The sequence below is a fragment of the Oreochromis aureus genome, linkage group 16 (genome assembly GCF_013358895.1).
Source record: "Oreochromis aureus strain Israel breed Guangdong linkage group 16, ZZ_aureus, whole genome shotgun sequence".
NCBI classification, from domain to species: domain Eukaryota; kingdom Metazoa; phylum Chordata; class Actinopteri; order Cichliformes; family Cichlidae; genus Oreochromis; species Oreochromis aureus.
The window spans coordinates 33,046,695-33,069,616 of NC_052957.1; the positions used below are offsets into that span (position 1 = coordinate 33,046,695).

Here is a 22,922-nt window from a genome sequence, read left to right on the forward strand (position 1 = left end):
TGGATTTAAAAATCTCATTATCAATTCTATATATCAAGACTTGTATTTTAACATGTTTTATTATCAATTGTGATTTCCCAGATTTATGTGATTATCTCACCAAGATCTCAGAATTATGGCCACAATACAAACTGGTTATTTTTACAAACCCATTGCCCTGTAATGCAACCCCCATATGTAAATTCATGTCAGCACCAAATTCTCCCAAACCACCCAAAGATGCAACCATTTCTACACATCAGTACATCCAATTCTTGTGTGCGGAAAAAACAAACAAACAAAGACCTTTTAGTTTTTCCTCCTTCCTTCACTGTAACTTTAAAACTTTAACTTTTAGGCTTTCTTAGCTTGTTATTTACTTGACTCTGACGTCATCTGCTGGTGAATCTGGGGTACAACATGCCAACAGAATTTGTAGAAATCTTTATTTATATTGTCAATCAAAAGTACAATATCCCCTAGGAAATGTAAAAACTGCCAAATAATTTACATTTAAGGCCACGACACTCAAAATTGGGAGGCAGCATCGCGCTTAAGAGTCAAGGTAAATCAGAAAAGCCCATTATAGTCAACAGGGACGCCGTTACTTCATAGAGTGACGCCCCTTTGAGTTATAGAGTGTCAGAGGTGTGGAAAACACACACTGGAGCAAACTGCCTTCACTGTTTAACTTAAGAGGTCAACTCCTGTCACAGTGAACGTGGGGCTGTGCAATGCTGACAGTTCTCCAGTCACATCATGTCAAACAGAAACGCACCAACATAAGTTAGGAAAACTCAAACACAACAAACAGGTTTGGATTTGTTCTTTCCTATTTACAGAGTATTATTGAACAGGAGTCAGGCCAGAGCAACAACAGTTCATCACTTAACAAGTGACGCTGTTACATTCATAAAACTCATCTAAAACAAAAAGTCCAGAAATGGAGAAACTTCTGCTCTTGCACAGGTTGAACATTCTTCAGATATCCAGTTTGTCAGTAGCTCGTCCTTCAGCAGACGCAGAGGGCTGTAACGGTGTCTCCTCCACACGGGGCAGCGGTCGACACATGAGTAGGTGCTTTCAGATACAAAGAAGTAAACTTGACGTACAAATATGGACAAAAAGACCTACTGTTACAGGGTAATGCAGGGAACGAAAAGGTTCAGAGTGTCCATTTTTACACCTCACATAAAACATCTGCTGTTGTGCTACTGCTGATAAGATGTAGAACATTTAAAAAGTAAAAACAAATTGGATTCAAGCCATCCTGAGACAAATCTGAGAAATAATAAATACACCCTGGCCAGGATTACAGATCACGCTCCTGCTGACTGAACAAGTGTGTCTGTGTGTGTGTTTGGGTGGTATGTGAATCAGTTCAGGCGCGGTCGCTCGGTGCGTTAGTATCCTTGCAGTCCGTTGTAAACCTTCTGTACGGACCCCTGTTTCAGAAGATTCCGAATACCTGCAACGACACGGTGACAGCTGCCGTTAAAAACCTTTCCCCACGAGCAGATCGAACTACAACATCATTGATCCTGTTCAGAAATGAGAACATGTAAGAAAGTGACAGATGGTTCTTCTGTCCCATTCATTTAAATTAAAATACATATAAAATAACTACTTGGCATATAAACCTTTTCTGAAGACAAACTATTAAAAAGGTATAACTTCAATTTATAAACTATAAAGTCAACTATGTAGTTTTTGGCATCTCTCTTTGTAAATTTGAATCACTTACAGGGGACCAATTCTTGTTTTCTGTCATATACGTAGTGTTTGTATGGTTGACAGTCACATTAAACACGGCCCAAGTTTGGTTACCTCAAACATTCAGTCACCTGCTCCTCCAATCTTTTGCTTAGGAGGGGCAGCCAATCAGAAGAACTTGAAAGAGCTAACATGTCTTGTTTAACAGAGGAGCAGGAAAGCCTTGTAAGATAAATAAGGGCTAAATGAGCAGAATACATTAGGTCCCCTTAAGATATGACGTGTCCTTAACTTGTCCCAGCCCACCCTTTAACACTGCCACGCTCTCACCTTCTTTCTGCTGGTCGTCGAGCTGTGTCTGAGGAAAGTCTACATCGAAGGTGATGATGAGGGAACCTCGAATGTTGACGTTGTCAAAGTTGGGCAGTCCCTCTCCTTTCTTCCACATTCGAGCGCCGGGCTTTGTGATCTTATCCCTCACTATGTGGACCTGCCAAGCAGACAAACATTTACTATCAATCATATACATGTTTTTATTTTTCAAATAACCTAGATCTTTAAATCTTTCAAAACAAGAAGCATATACAGAACCTTGTGTCCATCCAAATGTACTATATCCATCTCAAAGCCAACCAGTGCCTCCACCAGAGAGATGGTGACATTAGTGTAGAGATCATCTCCTCTGCGCTCAAACACAGGATGTCTATAAAGTAGAAACATCCCCACATCACTTGTCTGTCACTATATTTATATTCTAATTGGTGCACGCCTCTCTCACACACACAGAAATCTGTTCATACTTCAACACTTTGATGCGAAATCGAAGGTCTCCAGGCTCTCCATCGATGTGAGGTTCCCCTGTGGTCAGAGTAAAATGTTAGAAACAGAAGGTGACAAAAAGCGAACAAATTAAGATTTACAGAGCAGTTACCTTCTCCAATAAATGGGTACTCCATCTCATCTCTCACTCCTTGCTCAATCTCTACCTCTAAGGTCCTCTCTTCATTCACCAGCCTGCAGATAAGATAACATCAAAGGATGCATTTGTTACGCTCCAAATCTTGTCAATTTATTAAGTACATTAAGCTAAAATCTAAGATTCCTGATGTTTTTTCAAAATATCCCACAAGCATTTTTTACCCATTTCTTTCAGTCTGCTGTTGAACTTTGTGACTCAGAACTTATTCTAGTAGAATGCAGTCGTGTAGATGCTGTACCAGTCCATCATAGTTAAGGGAGAGCCGAGTGTAAAAGCAAAGATCTCAGTTTACTTGTTGATCTACGTGCCTACCCTCACCTATGGTCATAAACTTAGTAGTGATTGAAAGAACAAGACAGAAGTGGCAGAAATTAGCTTTCCAAAGGTCATCTGGCCCCCTGGGCAAGCGGGAGGAGGTGGCGAGGGAGAGGGAGGTCTGGGGTTCTCTGCTTAGACTCCTGCCCCCGCAACCCGGCCACCGGTAAGTGGAAGAAAATAGATGGGTGGGTGGCATATTTGTTTATATCGATTTTACAGGTTTTTTTGATAACAGTGTAATAATGTAGCTTGATCGTGTATCTTGAGATCTGGATCTGTATTCTCGGGTTCATTTCAAATCAAATCATAAGGTCTTGGCAACTCAAACACACCCTGATGGAGAAAGAAGATCAACCCTGCCAGAAACTTAGCACATCATGAAATAAGAATCAGAAGTGATTGAAAAGAGAAGCAATACATGATCTAAAAATCAGTACCAACTTTGATACATGTAATAAACACACCTGACATCTGCAGCAACAGATCAATGTCATTCTGAGAGAGCTAGACCAACATACAACCTGGAGAAGTTATCAAAAATTTAAATGGAAGCATCGCAGATTCAAACCCTGTAGCTGTACAATCAGTGGCCAAGTCCAAACTTCAGATGCCTCATCTCAATTTGATGTCCAAAATGAGGTTATCATTTAAAAATCGAGTATTCCCATCTGTAAAGCGGACCCACTTGTGCTCAATATCTGTCCATTTGTTTTACTGGTGCAGCAGAGTTGCTTTGTTTGATTGAGAGTTCAACATATTCCTTATAATGCCTCACAAACAGCAGGTGGGGCTTCTGCACCAGAGCTGTGTGCCTGAGATGACCACATTAGGGACATTTTCTATGCCATATATCACAGAAAATAAGGAAAAACATAAAAGGCCTTGTTTAATGATGACAACAGGAGCTGACTTACTTCACATTGGGACACTCGTCACACACCATTTCCTGAGTCATCTGGAAACGTCCAGGTCCCAGCTGGGTCGTCCTCATTTCCTGTCTGCAGTTACACTTCCTTTTACCAGGAGCTTCTTTAGCTACAGGCTTGTTACGTACAACCTGCATACAGCGGGGAAATACGTGTTGATAACATGAAAATCTACAGGTAGTAAATTAGACGATTCATTGGTAAGCCTTGCATTTTGATGACTGAACGAAGTGACACTATAGCTAGCTCCTCTTTGTGGAACAAACTTGAAAATGTGAATAAAGGATGCTAAAGATTGTTCGTTTGGAAACCAGGAGTTTCTCCACACCTCCACAAAGTTCCCAGAGTACACTTCTTCCAGTGTAACCTCCAGGTCCAGTATTATGTCATTTCCTCTGGGAATATTCCTGTCCTGTTGCTGTCGGTTGCCACCAAACATGAACCCAAAGTCACCAAAGAAGCTACAGAGGGAGGAACAGTAGCATGAGTGGACATTATACATACATTTAACTGAACTTGGTATAAAATCCAGCTGAGCTCATGAAACCAACCTGGAGAAGATATCGCTGTGAGAGCTGTGGTGACCCTCTTTGAGCCCGTCTTCTCCATACATGTCATACTGTTTCCTTTTCTCCTCATCTGAGAGGACCTACAAACAAACAACCTGTCAATCACACAACAGCCACAAGCCGCAGTCTTTGTTCTCTCCGCTGATACAACGTGTGGAGTGTCATCATTCAATGTAAAAATTAAACAAAAAAAAAAAAACATCGATGGGCTCTTCAAAGCTGTGTTAGTTTTTGAAATTGATTTTGATTCATTAAACAATGAAATGAAAAGTCAGTCAGCTGTTACTACTAAAACAATCTTAACGCTTACGTATAAAATATACACTTTTTCTTGATTTTCAAATACAAATATGAGAATACAAACAGGTGACCCATTAGAAGGAACAGCCAGCAATTACATTGTGGCTGTAGAAGTGCTTTCACCTGAGAAAAGCAGCAATGGCTCCATTCTTAGAAAATGATTAGATTTTAGAAATTCACAGCAAACGTTTCAAAAGAAAAGAAAAAAAAATCTGCTCTCATCTGCATGGAGTAGCACTAATGGCTGTTGCTACTGCTAATCAGCTTGTCATTGTCTCCCATTGTTTCAATCACAGACTATAGATAAAAGATGCTCTCCCATCATTAAGCATCAAGTTGAACCTCATTTCTTTTGTCAACCTTTTTGAAACTAGATATATGTGAGAGGCAGATCAGACTGTACCGAGAAATAATCTTCTTGACTCTAACAGTGAGCATAATTTACAACATGAAGATTATGCTGTAATAGGACTTGAAACTAGTAAGTGAGACCCTCAACCAATGAAGAAGGGCTGTTTTCCCTCATTCAGCAACAACAGGCAAAAATCCAAGTGGGGACGTCCCAGTTAAACTTTTCAGCTTCAAGGTGAACATCTGAAGAGACTACCAAAGAATGTTGGATATGTTGCTGTTTCTACAATCAGTAACCCATTTTAAATTCTGGCTTTGAAATATTTTTATTTGTTATATATTGTACCACTACTTTAGATTTCTTTAAACAAATAACAAAATGAACCATATGGTTCATTTTGTTATCTTTTTTGTGCCTGAGGTACCTCAATAATAACAATAAAAACAAACAAACAATTAAACAAACAAACAATTAAACAAACAAACAAACAAACAAACAATTAAACAAACACACAAACACACAAACACACAACTTAAAAAGAATTTATCTAGCTCTTGTCAATTATTTTCAAAACCGATACTTGCGTTTTATTATATTGTCATTCATTTAAATGTCCATTGACACGCCTCGACTAATAAAACCCGATTAATAACAAATTTCTGTTTTGTGTTACAAATCAGTGAACTCGCTGCGGCATCCTTCCGTTTTTAAAAGAAACGTGAACGTTTGACACGGAAACACCTGCAGCGCTTATCTGAATCCACTCCCACTCTTCCACGTCTGAATTTTCAATACACCAGCTGTGCTGCCTGACAGCCAATCAGATTCAGCCACACGGTCTAATCGTCCAATCGCAGAGATCTTACCAACAACAACCAAATTTCAGCCTTATAAAACAGTTGTATCGGCGTCTTGGGCGCTTTTATACTCACATATGATTAAATCTACACTACTGTAACCGAACACAGCTGATACTGGGGAAATATAACAGTCTTTTAACTCAAAAACAATTTCATTGTTGCTCATCGCGGATATCACTAGCATCATGTACACAACAATGGCTACACATCTACCTCATAGGCTGCCCCCAAGTCTGCGAACTTGTCCTGGGCTTGCGGGTCGTCTTGGTTTCTGTCGGGGTGTAACTGCAAAGCCAGCTTTCTGTAGGCCTTCTTGATGTCCCTGATTGATGCACTCTTGCTCACCCCCAAGATTTTATAGAAATCTCGCCTACAGGAGAGAGGAAGATAACACAAATGAGGCAGACACATGAGGCACAGAGGTAGAAGAAAAACGAGAAACCGTTATCAAATGGCAATGATGCTACTTTTAGATTGTAAAACACCGAGTTAGCTACAATCTCCGGGGGGTAAGCCAGTGTGGCTTCCATAGACAGTATGCAGCAGCTTCAGCTACCGTAATGGCTAGCTCCAAGCTAACTAGGCTAGGTAGTCACTTAAAACACGTCCCTTACAAGTGGTGGATACACTTTTTAATCAGTGAAGCGCAAAAGAGAACAAAAGCACTTATTAGCAAGTTAGCCCTGTGTCAGACTGTTCCACGCATGGAGAGCAGGTCTAGACCAATCACAGTGAAACATGTGTACCAGCTGGCGATGCTGTTTCGCCGCTGTCCGAGCGAACACCACTTACCCGGCAAGCACCGCTGTGGTAGCATAAAGAAGCAGGCAGCACACGTTACACAGGTTCATCCCTTTAGCAGCCATAGATCTCAGGATTTCTCACGGAGGTAGCAAAGAACAACCGGCTTTTTAAAGCTCGGATCCCAGCTGCCAGTCAGTCAGCCACAAGCCTTCTTCCTCCTGTCAGAGAAAGCCCGCCCACTGGATGTCGGCAAATCCTCCTCTCCCGAAAATCTCTGCCCAGCGTTAAAGAGACAGCTCACATCGTTCTTCTCAACTCCTTCTTGTCAGTTATAACTGTTTGCACCGACGTTTTGTTTTTTTTGTTTTGTTTTTGTTTTTTGTTACATGTATAAGTACAACTAATAAAAAACTGAACATTTTGGTGAATAAAAAAACCCGGACACCATGCTCATAGTGCAGGCTGCAGCGCGCCCCCGCGAGCTGCGCGCAACAGATGTCTGCTGAGGTCTGAGTGGAGAGGAGGGCGCCAAATAGGAAGGACGGCAGATGTGCGTCTGACAGCTAACCAGGAACCACTGCACTCGTCCTCCTCTGTATACTCACCTATGAGTCCTTGACCTGTCGGTCCTTTTCTCATTCAGGCCGAAGATCCCAGTAACAGGACGAGGACACAAAGTCTGACACCAGAGGCGTGCTAGCTCAGCTAGCTAACTGGAGCTAAGCTAGCTGGCCAGCCCTACTTTTTTATATTGGAGTTAACTTTATGAGCAAATAGCAGTGCGCCTGGTATTACTGGTATTTGGCTTCCTTTCTTGTTGCGCCACAGCAAAAACAAGTGAGTTTTGTGCATATATTTACTGTGTTACTGGATTTGTGTTAGCTTAGTTTTGATTGGCTTGTCAAACTTGAAATTAGATGCCTAGTGTTGATGCACAAGCAGCCTGGTTGCCAGGAAGATATTTTTCACCCTGTAATTAAACGGTCATTTTTGAAGATTAGGTCTGTTGTCGCTGTACTAAAAAAAAAACAGCAATGAAAAGGTTCATGAAATGCGATGAGTTTTAAAAGAAAGTGAGTAAAGGCAGAACATTCTGCGCTGTATCTGAATTGATACACAGTTGTGTGTGTACAGAGTTAAAGTGGCCGGAGTATGAGTGACATGGTGAACTCAACAGTGTGGACAGAGGTTGAGTCTGTGCAAAATAACAAAGCATAATGTTATTGTAACTGTCCAGTTTGACCAGTTTAACTGCTAATGCTCCCCAGCTCTTTCCCTGGTTCGTGGCTAATAATCTTAATCCAGTAATTGCACTGTCATTGTGATTTAAAAGGTTTGGAAAAGTGCATTGTACTTACAGTGTCAAATACTCAAGTAATTAATTATCGGTGTATGTCACATGGTTTTGTACTCTGACTCTTCAGACATGGAGGCAAACGGCGTGAGCATATGGCCACGCATGGAACCCTTCCTACTTGGTGCCCTACAGGTAAATATACTCCCACCATGATATCAGCCAAGAGCTGTAAATCTTGTAAATAACATGAACTACTATCATTGTAGGTGGCACCATCCTCCAAACTAAGCCTACACTATCTTCGAAAGATGGCGATCTACGTGCGAACAAGGGATGGCTGCTTCCCCATCCTGAGCTGGCCCATGTGGAGGCATATTGCCTGTGGAAAGTTGCAGCTTCCAGAAGACCTTGCGTGGCTCTACTTTGAGACCTTTGACCTGCTGATAGGTCATACACCAGAGGAGAGGCTGGAGTGGGCTGAGTGTCTTTCCCAGTGTTCTACTAAAAGTGAGCTGGACCAGCAGAGGAACAAGGTTAAATAACGTTTAAATATTTAATCCAAGGACTGATACCATTGTAACCTTGCCCTCAGATTTGAACAGCGGCTGCATATTGATAGATAACCTGTGTTTTCCCTCTCCTTTGTGTACCAGTTGTCCGTGGACACTCTGCAGTTCCTCCTTTTCCTCTACATTCAGCAGCTGAACCGTGTGTCTCTGCGCACCTCTCTGATTGGTGAAGAGTGGCCCAGCCATCGCACTCGCTCCCCGTCTCCATCAGACAGAGAGTCCAAGACTAGCTATCAGAACAAGGTTCTCTTTGCCATGAAAGATAAAACAGAATGACCAATGACGCAGCAGGATTTGTAGTATTGTGTAGTTCTAATTAGATCTAGTGCAAATTATTGTATGGTGGTGTATATGAAGTTAACCACTTATAGTCCAGTTTTGTTCCTGTTTTTGTTCTGCAGAACTGGGATGATCAGGCTCACCTGTCCTTCGTGCAAAGCCATCTGGCAGAGATTTTGGAGCTGCTAGTGGAGCCTGGTCAACTGTCGCAATCTGGACAGGCCCTAAGAGACTGCCAGGTCTGGGAACAGCAAGCACACATCCTGCTTTAGGTCACAGACACAATCTAGATATTTTTAACAATAATTGGTGTTAGCCAGAATATTTAAAATACCATTATATTTAATGTATTTTCTTAAATATATTCTTATAGATATATATGTAGAAGCAATCCCTGTGAGCTAATCAGTCTCTTTCAGGTAGTTGTTGCTTCTCTTGCATCATTATCTTGTCTCTAAGAGTACATATCTCTAATATTGTAATCTGAAGCTTGATTTCTACTTCTGCACTGAATCTGTGCAGAGCCTACATGAGTGTCAAATGTTGTTGCCAGCATTTCTGCTTGTGCGGGTTAGCCCGTGTTGCTCTGCATCTCTTTGCCAAAACACCAGTTGGCGATGGAGTTCGTCTTTGAGTTGATCTGTTCTTTTCCAGCCAATTTGAAAACTGTTATCAGAAGAAGAGGTAGCCATAAATGTGTAAAAAGAAATGTCAGTGTCTAACTCCTCAGTGATAGTCAATGCTGGGCGTCAATGTGATGTGAACTTTAATAGTTACATGTCTGTGTAGTTTCACATCAGGTTACTGCATGCTTTACAGCATAGGATTTCAGAACAGTTCAGTTAATGCAAAAGAAAAAATTCTGCAACAGGCATGCATCACTCACTCTGAGCATCGAGCGCTACTCACCTTCAGTTCAAACCCACTGTGCATGAAGGGCACCCAATTAGAAGAAAGTTGGCTGGAAGAGAGAAGACCTAAAATAGTTTGTTTCAGGTAGATGATAAACTGTGGAGCTGTACAACGTTGCTTCAGGTTATTGAGGTTTACATTAATTCACAAAAGTTCTCTTAAGGTCCTCTAGTAGCATTTCAGTCAGGTTAAGGTCTGGACTTAAAAAAACCCAGTTTGATTCTTTTCCTTTTCAGCCATCCTGCTGTTTGCTGCTGTTTGACTCTAGAATACTTTGGTATACAGAGGAGTTGATGTTGACTCAGTGACTGTAAAGTGCCCATGTCCTGTTGCTGTTAAACAAGGCCAAATCTTCACTCCTCCTCCGCTTTGCTTGACAGCTGGTATGAGATGTATGTGCTGATATGCTGTATTTGGTTATGGTGCTGTGCATAAGCTGTTCTGATGGGGTTTTTTTGTTTGTTTTTTGCAGAGACGAGGCTTTTTCCTAGCAGTCCTTCCATTCTTTTTCTAACTGTACTGTTATCAACTTTAACGTTTAACATGCTAAGTCAGGCCTCTGGACTCTGAGATGTAGCTCTTGGGTTTTTTGCTTTTTCTTAGGGCACTGCACAGTCTGACACTGGGGTGAAATTCTTCTTCTTGAATGTTTTTCACTTGTCAATAATTGTTCTTACTGCAGCATGATAATAAATAGCCTAGCCCTTCCCGACTTAGACAGCAACAAGTGCTTCTCTAAGATCAGTGCTGGTGTTGTTCCTCCTTGACATTGTAATAACACACAGCTGAATGCTCCTTAGCAGAAAACTGTCAGAACCTCTGCATTTATAGAGATGGTCAGTCTGGCATTTGATTCGTCACACCTGGCAGGTACTTTCCGTCTTAACTGATAGATGAATTAGATTTATGGCTGTACATTTTTTCTTTTACTAGTGTAAATAAAACATTAACAGCAAATTGTAGCTGTTAAAGTAAACTCATTATGTTAAAAGTTTTGATTAGAGAATTTCTCTTGTATTCATTTATACTATTTGAAATATAAAAACAAGTCTGTACTGTAACTGATCTCTCAGTTATGTTTTATCAGATATCCCTGGACGCTGTGCGGAGCTTAGGTCTGCTTCTGGAGGGCTCAGTTTGCCAAGGAAAGGCTGTTCAGCCCATTCACCGGCTGCTGACCAAAGGTCCACTCCAAACACAAGCTGGCTACTCCTCGCTCACCCACTCCTTCCCCCTGCACAATCTCCTCTCCTGCCTCCAGCGCAGCCTCACTCTGAATCCTTTTGGAATAACGGCCTGTCTCCATTCGGGCAAGAAGCTCGCTTGGGCTCAGCAAGGTTTAGTAAAATCATCTAGCATTAGTCCTTCCTCACGGTCTTCACTGTGTGCCTTTCTTTGACCACCCATGTGTGTTTGTGTGTTCTAGTGGAAGGGGCCATGAAGAGAGCCAAGATAGCCAGGAACACCCACATGGCACCACCTGGTAGTAAACTGGTGCTGATGTCCCAAGTCTTAAAACAGACCCTGGCTAAAACGTCAGACAAGCTGACTGGTGGCAACATTAAAATCCATAGATGCGCTGATGCCTTCATATACCTTCTCTCACCTCTCAGGTAAGGTTGCCTTCTAGTAATAGAGGTTGGATTATCTTTAGCATACAGGCCAAGAGTGCAAGAACCATAAGCGGGATCGATAGGCAGGCAGACTAACGATTCCAAGGAATTGCACTACTCGATTTCCATCCCTAGGCTGACTGTCAGCTGACAGTTGGCTGATCTCTGGCTGAAAGCGGCAGTTTTCAGTGGCTGTATCTGTACAGTTTATGTTCTTTCTGTTGTTGGATTTGTTCCTTTAGATCAGTCAGTGTGGACAAATGCCGTGACAGCACTGTGGTTCTGGGTCCTGTTGAGACCAGCGTCCACATCCACAGCTGCCAGAATGTGCGGGTGGTGTGCGTGGCGGGCAGAATTGTTATTGGAACTTCCTCACGTTGCACCATCCATGCCCTTACGCCCACACGCCCGTTGCTACTGCCGGGAAACACGGACATTACTCTAGGTCCTTTCCATACTTTCTACCCTTCCTTGGAAGATCACATGGCCAGCGTGGGGCTGGCGGTTGTCCCTAATCCCTGGGATCAGCCCTTACTTCTGTTGACCGAGGGCCTTGCCAGCCACTCACTCAATACGTTGTCCAGCCCAGACCCCTCCTGCTACCGCTTGCTGCCACCATCAGAGTTCCACACGCTGGTCGTGCCTTTTCAGATGGAGGGAGACACGTGTGAGGTGCCCGGTGGTCTGCCTCCTTCATACCAGGCAGCTCTGGACGAAAAGAAGAGGAGGATACAGAACTGGCAGAAGACTGTGATGGAGGCCCGGCTGAGCAAGTGAGTGGGAAATTGACCACCAAACGTTTATCAAGCAGTCACTAAGCCACCTATGCATGTGTTCAAATAAGTTTTAGTGTTTCATTATGTAGCGTGCCTTTTAATCAGTGGAAAATTGTAACAGCAAAGGCATTCCAAAAAATCAATATGAATGTCAGTTAACTGCTATGTGTGAGAGATATGCAGTTCAGTGAGCACAGTGATGTCAGACGGGTTGCACGAGGCAGTTCTCCCCTCTAATATAACAGCATAGCCATCCCATGAGGGGAAAATCCTTTGATTGTTTTGGTGCTTCAGGCTTTTAACATTCATAAATAGATGTTCATCTTTTAAAGGAAATACTCGTATTTAATGTTAACTGGCAGGAACACGATTGTATATCTGCATACCAAAGGTTTTGGCAGTGGCACCACTCGATTGGTCAATGATGTGACATCTGAATTGTCTGTCAGACAAGAGAAAAGGCAAGAGTTTTGGATTTGTTTCAAAACATTCAATTTTATATAGTATCCACGTACTGGTCAGAGACCAATGGAGGAACGTTTGTTAAACACTCGTTTCAAAGATAGTCTCATTGGAAAGTCTTCTATGGGCTCAAAATGTGGTCATAAATATTTTGTACTTGTAAATCAGGATTTGTATGTGTAAAAAGAATTTGTGTGTGTGTAAAAAAGATTTGTGTGTGGACTTAGCCAAAAAAAACCCTGCAAGTTACAAGTACGAATTTTGACCCTATTTTTCTTCCTTTCATCTGATTGGTCAATGTCATGTCAATCACAAATGTAACAATCCAGTCAGAGAACAGATGGGTTTGGCTGTCGGTCTGCAGGTCTGAACTGCAGGTCCTTGAAGGGAATAAATGCCCTTTTACATGCCAACCCAGCGTTTTCCTTCATCACCACGAAGGAAAACAGTCTGTGGTCGTCCAAGTTTGGTGATTTTTGTGTCACAGGTCTACGTGTTTAATACAGGGACTTCCACAGCCTTTTCAACAGCGCTGCGGACCGCGGGGGGGGGGCAGTGTTTTGGAAATGACAGTCTTCATTACAAAGCTTTCTTCGTTATGAATTAGCATACATGTTTTTATTGAACATCTAAAGAACTAGCAAAAAAAACAAACTCTTGTAGAGGACATAAAGTCAGAGATGGAAACGACAAGGAGCTGCTGCAAAAACCCACAGAGCTCAGCAGCCAGCGCAACAAATACTGGATCCTTTGCTTTTAGTTAGCAGTTAGCATTAGCAGCACATGCTGTGCTGTGAAAGGACCTTTATGCTGCGCACTGTGACTCACAGCAATGGTCCCGGGTCAGCCCTGACTTTGTGTTAAACTAATCCTAAGTAATAATGGTATTTCTAACCACTGATATACCACAACTTTATCCTTTCAACAGCTGCTGAAAGTAAGGGGACCTAGCTGCTATCGGATATTTATATAGAGATCCTCCAGCTTTATTACCCTTCAAGGACCTGCAGTTCAAAAAAGCGCCCCTCCGACAGCCAAACCCATCTGTTCTCTGATTGGATTGTTACATTTGTGATTGACATGACATTGACCAATCAGATGAAAGGAAGAAAAATAGGGTCAAAATTCGTACTTGTAACTTGCAGGCGTTTTTTTGGCTAAGTCCACACACAAATCTTTTTTACACACACACAAATTCTTTTTTACACATACAAATCCTGATTTACAAGTACAAAATATTTATGACCACATTTTGAGCCCATAGTCTTCATTCTGCTCTGAATGTTGTGCTTGGATACTATGACTCTACAACACTGAAGGTGCTGTGAGGTTCATGTGAGGATTCATGTTTAGAAGCATTAGATTGTGATCCACTCTTTCTGAACTGGGTTGCAATTTGTGCTCACAAGAAAATCTGAAAAATCAGAAAGTTTTCAGCTTGAAAAACTGCTACAAATTTATATAGACAAACTAATGCCTGCTACAGATGCTAGTCTTTGTTTTAACTCCAAAACAGGAATATAATATGAAATAATGTGGAGTGCTGAGCAGGTAGAGGACTATGGAGGAGTGAAAATGAAGAAGACCTTTATTAAAAAAAAAAAAAAAAGTTGTTTCTCTGGGGCTTCAATAACACAGCTGACAAAACTTTTAATGTGCTAAAATCTTCAGCCACTTAATGTGTAATGTTTTATGACAGCAGTTGTCCATTTGTGTTGTATTATCCTTAGGGGCAGCATATGGAGATAGACTGGATGTGGTTGATGTTGTGCGTTGGCCGAATGTTGATTGGCTAACAAGTGGTATGGAACAGGAAAGTGAGCGACAGCAGAGTTCAGGAAGAATGAGAGAAATGTAAAAGAAAACATCAAAGATGAAAAACTGCAGCATGTACCGTACTTTCTGGACAATAGAGCGCACCTGTAAATAAGCCGCATCTGCTCTATTTTTAAAAACATTTTAAAAAAAAGATATACAAGCCGCACCCGGCTATAAGCCGCAGATATCTATGATGAAAAATTCGATATTTACTGCATGTACAGAACGATTTTGTACTGTAAATGTACATGTGTGTACTTGAACAGATTTCCGAACAATGCCTTTTAACACGGCAGCAACTTTGCTGATTAAAACGGAACAGAACTAAGAGAAAATAACCGCTATTTATTTACCTTCATTTTTCCTGTATTTGAAACCACAAGTCACTTTAATCATCTTCGCTGAAACCCATGAAGTCCCACCTTTGAAATCTTCAATATTCATTTCGTGGGCGATTGTTTTGGCTTTCAGTCGGATCTGTACAGTGGATACACCTCGGCCACCTGCTCTCTGTGTGTTCACCCAGTCCTCCAGGACATTTTCAAGTTCAGGCCACCTGCTTTTATGTCCTCTGAAAGCTTTTCTCGACTTTTGGCATTGCATGAGCTCTTCCCGCTGCCGCCTCCAACGTCTCACCATAGACTCATTGACGTTAAGCTTGCGTGCAGCAGCGCGGTTTCCCTCCTGGATAGCAAGATCGATGGCCTTCAACTTAAAACTTGCATCATACGAACTTCTTCGTGTGGTTTCCATGATGAAGGGGCGAGGATTTTTAAATAACTACCAGTTGGTAATTTGTTGTGCGTGTTCTGTCTGCTAAAGAAAAAGTAGCGTATTCTTCTTTGCATTGATTTTTCATCTATCTTGTTTTTTATTCTAATTCTGGTTAGAGTGCCCCTAGTGGTGGAAGAAAAATCCACAGAATAGCCGCACCTTTGTATAAGCCTCATGGCTCAAAACCTAGGAAAAAAGTAGCGGCTTATGGTCCAGAAAATACGGTACATAGGGCTGGGCGATATGGCCTAAAATCCACATTGTGGTGTAATTTGAAGCATGTGCGGTAACCATATATATATCGCAATATATTCTTTTCTTCTGTATATACATGTCAAAATGACTGAACAGTAAAGCATGACATTTTAATAAGATTTATTGTGCAAAACTTTTCTTAAACAATTTTTAAAATTACAAACCTTTTTAAATAATTTTTAAGATGTAACAGATCTTTTTCCAAACAATGTAACACAAAATTCTTAAATAACAAATAAAAATGAAGATAAATGCGCAAAGATTTTTGAATAAAAAAATACACGTAAAATATCAGTAAAACACAAAATTCTAAATTGTTTAAAATAAAGTGAAAAATGTGCCTTTGGAAAAGCTCAGAAAATATTGGTCTGCTGGTGTGTAGGGCCACCTTTTTTCTTTCCACTTGACTGACTGGGCGTTTGTGGAAGGTGCAGTTTTTGGCTTTCCTAATATTCCAAAACGTGCTTCGTTTTGAGGTGATAAAACAAATTACTTGTATTCCCTCTTTTCACTATTACTGTCACAATACCGTATACCGTTTATACCGCCCACCCCTACATGAAGAGCACAGATGGTGGCTATAGTGGACGCTTCATTGGTTTTAATGCTCGGTTTCACTTCAGTTCTTTGTATGTTAGAACTTCGCTCTTGTCTGCGGCTGGTTGGCAGACCCACATGACCACAAGTAAGAGTGGCCCACAGACCCGTTGACCACATACTCTGTACGCTGTCTGCATTGACAACATTGACATTGCTACTACTGTATACGAGCTATTAAAGTACCAGGTTAAGAAACAGAAAATTAAACACACATGCATATCGTTGCTGGAGCATAAATGTGGGAAATAAAGTGCATGATGATAAGAAATTTCTTGCCTTCATTTCAGAAAGACTTTTTTTTGTTAAGCCCTGTTATTTTCAGTATTATACCATTTAAATGCTGCTTTCTTTTACATTCTGTGTCTTTCCAGGGAGCAGAAGCAACAGTTCCAGGAACTGGTGGAAATGAAGTTTCATGAGTGGCTTCTGGAAACGGGTCACAGGCAGGAACTGGACAGCCTAATCCCACCCACAATAGCCTCTGTAAAGGACTCTGATGGGGCAGCAGCAGACACCAACCAAGTTAATGATCCCAAACACATGAGGACTGAACAGGCAGTGGGACAGTCATCCATGGCGTGTTGAATTTTACTGTTAGCTTTTTTTGCCAGCAGAATAATTGCACCTATAAATTAAGGCAGCATGGCGGTTTGCACATGCAGGTTACATATGGTCTTCTTCTCATACGGTGCTGCTGTGAGTTCCTGCTGCTGGTTAAGCTTTTCCAGCAGCTTACAGTTGTGTCCAGGTTCACAGTTCCTTCTTAAGAAAAGGCAGCTAAATGTTTGACATGTCTAAAGTGGGAGTGGATTGGCATGTTATCAAACAACATCATGTGCCACACACTCTGTAAAGATGAGGTATGTGTGAAGTAACCACATGCTTTAAAGAGACATTTTCCTGCTTGTTGTCTTCTTAAGAGGGAGAATGAGGCGGGACAAACTAGGTACAACGATTAGCTGTGATTGACAGTCGAGTAAATAAACCCTGACACATTCTTTTCAAGCAGTCAGTCTCTTTTTCAAACATAATTTGGTACCAATTGTCCATCCAGTGTTTAGGTAAACTTTGTGTTGCAATAGAGAAACCAAAACCTGTTTGAATGAATTTGATAGACAGCTAATTATGGGTAACTGTGGTTCAGTGTGGTCATGGACTATGAAGCAACATTAATAGGATAGCAGAAAGCTATGGTTTTTAAGCTAGCTAACTCAAACAGAGCCTAGATATGTTGAACTTGCTTCCTAGCACAGCCTTCTGGAGACCCTGTCGTCTCTTCCATGCACCCACTGACCCCGAATCTTCTCAAACAGACGTCGTATACAAGTTTTCTGCATTTAAAGATGGAGGATTTAGATGCTGAATATTTTAAGCACTATGAATGTAAAGGGGCATGTTAGTACCTAGATCGTATAATAATATTATTTTTTAGAATATTAATAAAGCATTTTCGTGTGTGTGTGTGTGTGTGTGCGCGCGCAGATGTAATGGGTAAATAAGCAGTTCCTCACATGCTGCTAATAGCTGTAGCGACGCTGTTTTGTGTGCTCGATTTTGCTCTCACATGACAGTGCAGCTGCTGCAGAGTCGTGCTTGAATTTCTTCAGTACAACAGAACAAGCTAATCTGCTGTTCCAGCTGAGGCAGGATTTAATAAACTTGTGGCCAGTTTCCCAAGAAAACTTAAATGTATATTTATTTTTGAATAAAGATGTCGATTTTTAGCACTGCATAATAATTATTTTTCATAAATCTACTTTACCTCTAGAATAACTGTTAGCAGTGAATACCTCCAAGTGTACTTCAGGCAGTTAGCTTCCTCTTTCCACATTTCCATTACAGCATGCTGAATTTTGACTTCTATACAAACTATGATGTAAATTCTACACAGAAGGCCTGCTTGAAATCATCAGGGCAGCACTGTATTGGAAATGGCAAATGAAAGAAATGTGTGCTTAAAACTGTTTCAAGATGAACCGATTCATGCTGTAAACGCCTTAATGCTGTTGTTTACTACAGAAGTGGATTTGATGCACAGCTCTGTGCAAGAGCACCAAGTCATTTTTAATTGTTAAAAACTGAAATAAAGGTTTTGACTACAACCTGGTCGCATCTTACAAATTTCTTTGGATATTTACAATAATATGCAAAAGTCTTCTACCCTTCATTTCTTTGTATTTTATTTCCAAGTAGCCAGACTTTTAGAGTGGTAAAGTTGGTGCCAATAGTTCTCCAGGCTTTCTGAGAGGCTTTCAAAGATTGTCTTTGGACATTGGCTGCATTTTCATTCATTTTCCATTCAGTCCTTGTACCTGACCATTATTTACTGTTTGTTAAGCCACTAAACACTGAATTTTATTACACAACAGAATGCACAGTAAAATTTGAATTCTGTAAAAGTTGGGACTTTTGTGTAAAATGTAAATAAGTGCAGAAAGCAATGACTTGTAGATTTCATTAATCAATATTTTTTATTCAACACAGAAGACAATTAAATGTACCATTTTGAGAAAGAAAAAAAAAAGGTTATTTTGAATTTGATGGCAGCTGCATGTTCCAAGTTTACCACCGCAGAGCCTCTTTGAACATCAGTTGAAGAGACCAGCTGCTGGAGGTTTGGGAGAGGAATGTTGTCCCGTTCTTCTCTGATATAAGATTCTAGTTGCTCCATAGTCCAGAGCCTTCTTTGTCTGATTGTTCATTCATGATGAGCCAAATGTTTTCATTTTAAAGGTCTGGACTGCAGGAAACTCAGTTCAGCAGCCCGACTCTTCTACTGTGAAGTCATGTTGTTTTGATAGATGCAGTGTTCAGTTTAGCATCGTCTTGCTGAGATATTCTTTGTTTTCTGAAAAAGCTGCAGCTTTTGTTGCTTTGTATCTACTTTTCACCTTGATGGTGCCTTTCCAGATGTGCAGCTGTCAGATCCATAGGCACCAATACCACATACCATCAGATATTCAGGCTTTTGAGTGCTGATAACAAGCTGGGAAGTGGGCGTGACATCTGAGCTTTCCAAACAGAATTTCAGATTTGGATTTCTCTGCCCGCAGAACAGTTTGCACTTTGCCTCGGTCCGTTTGAAAGGAGCTTTGGCGCAGAGACGATGGTGTTGTTTCAGGATCATTTTTTCATGTAGGGCTTCTTCTTTGCACGATGGAGCTTTAACCTGTATTTGTGGATGGCGCAGTGAACTGTGTTCACAGACAGTGATTTCTGTAAGAGTTCCTGAGCTCATGCCAGTTTTTCCAAAGGCCTCACAATTTTACACCGAGGAACATGACTCTGAAATTGTTCGTGTTTACTTCAGAGAACCTCTGCCTTTCATGCTCTTTTTATTTCTGTTGCCAATTAGCCAAATTAGCTGTAAAATGTTTCTCCAGCTGTTTCCTTTTAGTAGCGCTTACTTTTAAAGCCTTTTATTGCCCTCATCTATCAAACTCCAAATGAGATCAGTTTAAACATTTGTTATGTTTTCTCTGTTCTATTATGAATAAAATATGGGTTCATATTTATGCGGCACCCCAAAAATTGTTTACAAATCCACTTATTTACAAATTATTGGATTGATAAAAAAATCCTAGAAAATCGGATGCATAAGAAACACAACACTGCAAAAGTAAATCACATATTATAAGCAATGTTAAAGAAAAATAAGTAGCATCAAGAGCAAAAGTATATAATTGTAAACATTCCATTAAAAATCACATGCATATTATAATCAGTGCTACATTGTACATTAAGTACTTGTATTCATACTCACACCTACAACACCACTCACTCTTCTCCTTATTTTTGTTATTTCAGCACTTTCAGACTGAAATTTTGAACTGAAGTCACTCTGTTTGTGTTTTCCATTTTTACTTAATAGATGTGAATACTTTCACCACTGCTTCATGTGGATCCATCAAAAAAGAAATAAGTCATGAGTTGGCAGGTCCTTGCCAGGTGGGAGCAAGCTGGTGGAGCTGGCATGTGTAACGGTGGGCACTGGACCCAGCCAGTAGAGTAGTGGGGTCAATGGACGCTTACCCACGCCTGGCCATTATGCCGTAATCCTTCCTCGCTTTTCTGGAAAAACTGAATAGCACTAGAATCACTGACTCAATTTTTGGATCTCATTTTCATGACAAAGCGATTGTTCCCCTTTTGCCTCCACTGTTGCTGTTTATAAATGTGGGAAAGCGGGCATATAAAAGGCACTTGCTCAAAGGCCAGTGCAACATCACGACCTCAGGGGGAAGCACCACCATCACTCAGCATCACCAAGGCTATCCCACACAATATATCCAAGATGGGCAGGGTGAGTCAATGCAAAGAGTTTAGTTTTAATGCTTCAAAAGTGCATGTGGGAGAGTACGGAGGTTTGCTGCAGATGTTGTTTCCTTATACTCTCTTGTAAATTAAAGCCTCGCTGCTTGTTTGAGCAGCTGTTAGTAGTGTTAACAGTGGCTTTGCTTTGGAAATGTCTGAGCTTTCATACAGGGACCAGGCTTTAGACTGCCTAACAGAACAAACGTGAAAGGTGGACGAGCACTGAGACTGTTACGCGTTCCCCCCTCAGATCGTCTTCTACGAGGACAAGAACTTCCAGGGCCGTCGCTATGAGTGCGACAGTGACTGCTCAGATTTTCACGCCTACCTGAGCCGCTGCAACTCCATCCGGGTGGAGAGTGGAGCCTGGGTGGTGTACGAGAGACCAAACTACATGGGCTACCAGTATGTCCTGAGCAGGGGGGAGTACCCAGAGTATCAGCGCTGGATGGGACTGAACGACCACCTCAGTTCCTGCAAGATGATCCACTTTGTAAGTCAGGCGTTGCCTGCATGCTGCTCTGCTGCAGGTGCACATTTTTTTTAGCTTGTCTGTCATTTGTTATTGACTGTGCACTGTGAGCACAGACTGCATGCTCAATGACAAAGAGCCGAAGTCTTCAAAACGTTCTCCGCAGGTGTGGAGTCCAACTTTTGAATATCTTAAAAGACTGAAGGCACAGCGGGCTCAGGGCGTCCCAAAAAAGCATTTAGTATGTGAGATGACATCCAGTCATGTTCATGCTACTGCAGTGCTTTGTCAATGGAGACCAGCGTGACATCAGTCTCTTTGTATGACCAGGCTTTGGTCCAGCTGACCCACAGCCTGCGGCCTCTTTAAATCAATGCAGTTAGTAGGAGATGCGTGAACAGTTTGTTCTATTTATAAAGGCACAAAACAGTGAGCAAACACACACTGCAAACAATGAAGGATTGATTAATGTAAGGTATCTCACTGATTATGGCAAACATACTGAGTATACAGTCCTTCAACACACTAGTTTACCATGATCATCGAGAGGCAAAATATACACTCAGATACTTGTTTGTTTTTTTACTTGCAGCTAGAAAGACAATAAATAAACTTTACATTAAAGTGAACCCAGAGAGTCAGATGATCCCACTATGAGCAGCACTTGGCGACTGTGGGGAAAAGAAACGTGCTTCCAATAGAAAGAGACCTCTGGCAGAACCAGGCTTAGGGAGAGACAGCCATGTGCTGTGACCGGCTGAGAGGTGACAGCATCATTAAACACAAGCAAAGACAAATGAAACTAATGAACTACAATTTTTAAAATGATCAATAATTTGGATTAGCTTTTCTCTAAACTGCCACACTGTATCTGACAAACTTCAATTAGGTGTACATGTAGTGTACGAATTTTCCAGTTAGATGTGATTCTAATCTCCCTGTATCCTCCCTTTCCCTTTTCTTTTCCATGCACTAACCTCCATCTTCACCTCCTTTCTTCCTCCCTCACCATCCAGACCAGTGGGACCCAGTACAAGATGCAGCTTTATGAGAAGGCAGACTTTGGCGGCCAGGCCCTGGAGGCCACAGAGGACTGCCCCTCGCTTCTGGAGAAGTTCCGCTGGAGGGAGGTCAACTCCTGTAAGGTCTACGACGGTTGGTGGGTTTTCTACGAGCACTCCAACTACCGTGGACGTCAGTACTTCCTGGAGAAGGGAGAATACCGCAAGCCTGGGGATTGGGGTGCTGCCAGTCCTGCTGTCCAGTCTTTTAGACGCTTCACTGAATAATTTAACCTCCATCCAAAATGTTCAAAAGACTTATTACAATCTCTGTCTGGGCATTATGAGTTAAAAATGTGATTATAACCTTCATCAACCATGTTTGCGATTTCGAACTAAGGTCTCAAAAATAAAACCTGCCCAGTAAGCACAATGATGTTTCTGTGGATTATTTTAATGCATGTTTTGAACTGTTTTAGCACATAACTAAAGTTTATTCGCTAAAGAAAAAAAACAAGCCAACACCTAACGGCACAACGGTGGTTAAAACCGTTACCTCACAGCAAGGTCTTGGGTTTGAGTCTCAGCTTTCTGTGTCTCTGTGAGTTAACCCTCTGACAGACTGGTAACCTGTCCAGGTATACCCTGCCTCTCGCCCTGTGACAGGTGGGACACACTGTCACGGCAAACTCTAAACTCCAACCTTTATTTAACAACACAATTTATTTAAAATGACAGACAAAAAATAAACAAACAAACAAAACAAAAAAACAGGAAACATCTAAAAACATTTCAAGCATCCACTGATGAAATGCTGCCACCTGGTGGTGAAAGTTATAGTTTAAAAACCCACCTGTCCATTCAAGTTTTCAAATTCAAATTTCAGCTGGACTTCTGTGTCATAAATATTTGTACCATTAGGCGGAGTATAGAGCTAGTGTAGCCTCGACTCTGCACACTAGGAGAAGATGTGATCATCACTTCATAACAATCTATCAAACTATTGCTACATCGCTAATTTCAGCAACATATAAAAAATA

The 22,922-nt window shown here is 41.4% G+C and overlaps 3 protein-coding genes across 3 annotated transcripts; 2 read left to right on the forward strand and 1 right to left on the reverse strand.

Moving 5' to 3' along the window:
* Positions 1–408: 408 nt before the first annotated feature.
* Positions 409–6,994, reverse strand: dnajb11 (DnaJ heat shock protein family (Hsp40) member B11). Its single transcript, XM_031748924.2, has 10 exons — positions 6,789–6,994; positions 6,210–6,366; positions 4,467–4,564; positions 4,244–4,376; positions 3,904–4,046; positions 2,624–2,706; positions 2,493–2,550; positions 2,284–2,395; positions 2,023–2,182; positions 409–1,447 (listed from the first exon to the last, which is right to left on the reverse strand). Exons 1-10 carry the CDS (start codon positions 6,860–6,862, stop codon positions 1,383–1,385), a joined length of 1,083 nt encoding a protein of 360 aa, XP_031604784.1. The 5' UTR covers positions 6,863–6,994; the 3' UTR covers positions 409–1,382.
* A 155-nt stretch (positions 6,995–7,149) lies between these two features.
* tbccd1 (TBCC domain containing 1) lies at positions 7,150–17,103 on the forward strand. Its single transcript, XM_031748925.2, has 9 exons — positions 7,150–7,577; positions 8,165–8,229; positions 8,304–8,570; positions 8,691–8,849; positions 9,008–9,124; positions 10,885–11,134; positions 11,224–11,410; positions 11,653–12,183; positions 16,467–17,103. Exons 2-9 carry the CDS (start codon positions 8,167–8,169, stop codon positions 16,678–16,680), a joined length of 1,788 nt encoding a protein of 595 aa, XP_031604785.2. The 5' UTR covers positions 7,150–7,577; positions 8,165–8,166; the 3' UTR covers positions 16,681–17,103.
* A 3,286-nt stretch (positions 17,104–20,389) lies between these two features.
* crygs2 (crystallin, gamma S2) lies at positions 20,390–22,920 on the forward strand. Its single transcript, XM_039599814.1, has 3 exons — positions 20,390–20,398; positions 20,636–20,902; positions 21,898–22,920. The coding sequence occupies exons 1-3, from the start codon at positions 20,390–20,392 to the stop codon at positions 22,168–22,170; spliced, it is 549 nt and encodes a 182-aa protein (XP_039455748.1). The 3' UTR covers positions 22,171–22,920.
* Positions 22,921–22,922: the final 2 nt, after the last annotated feature.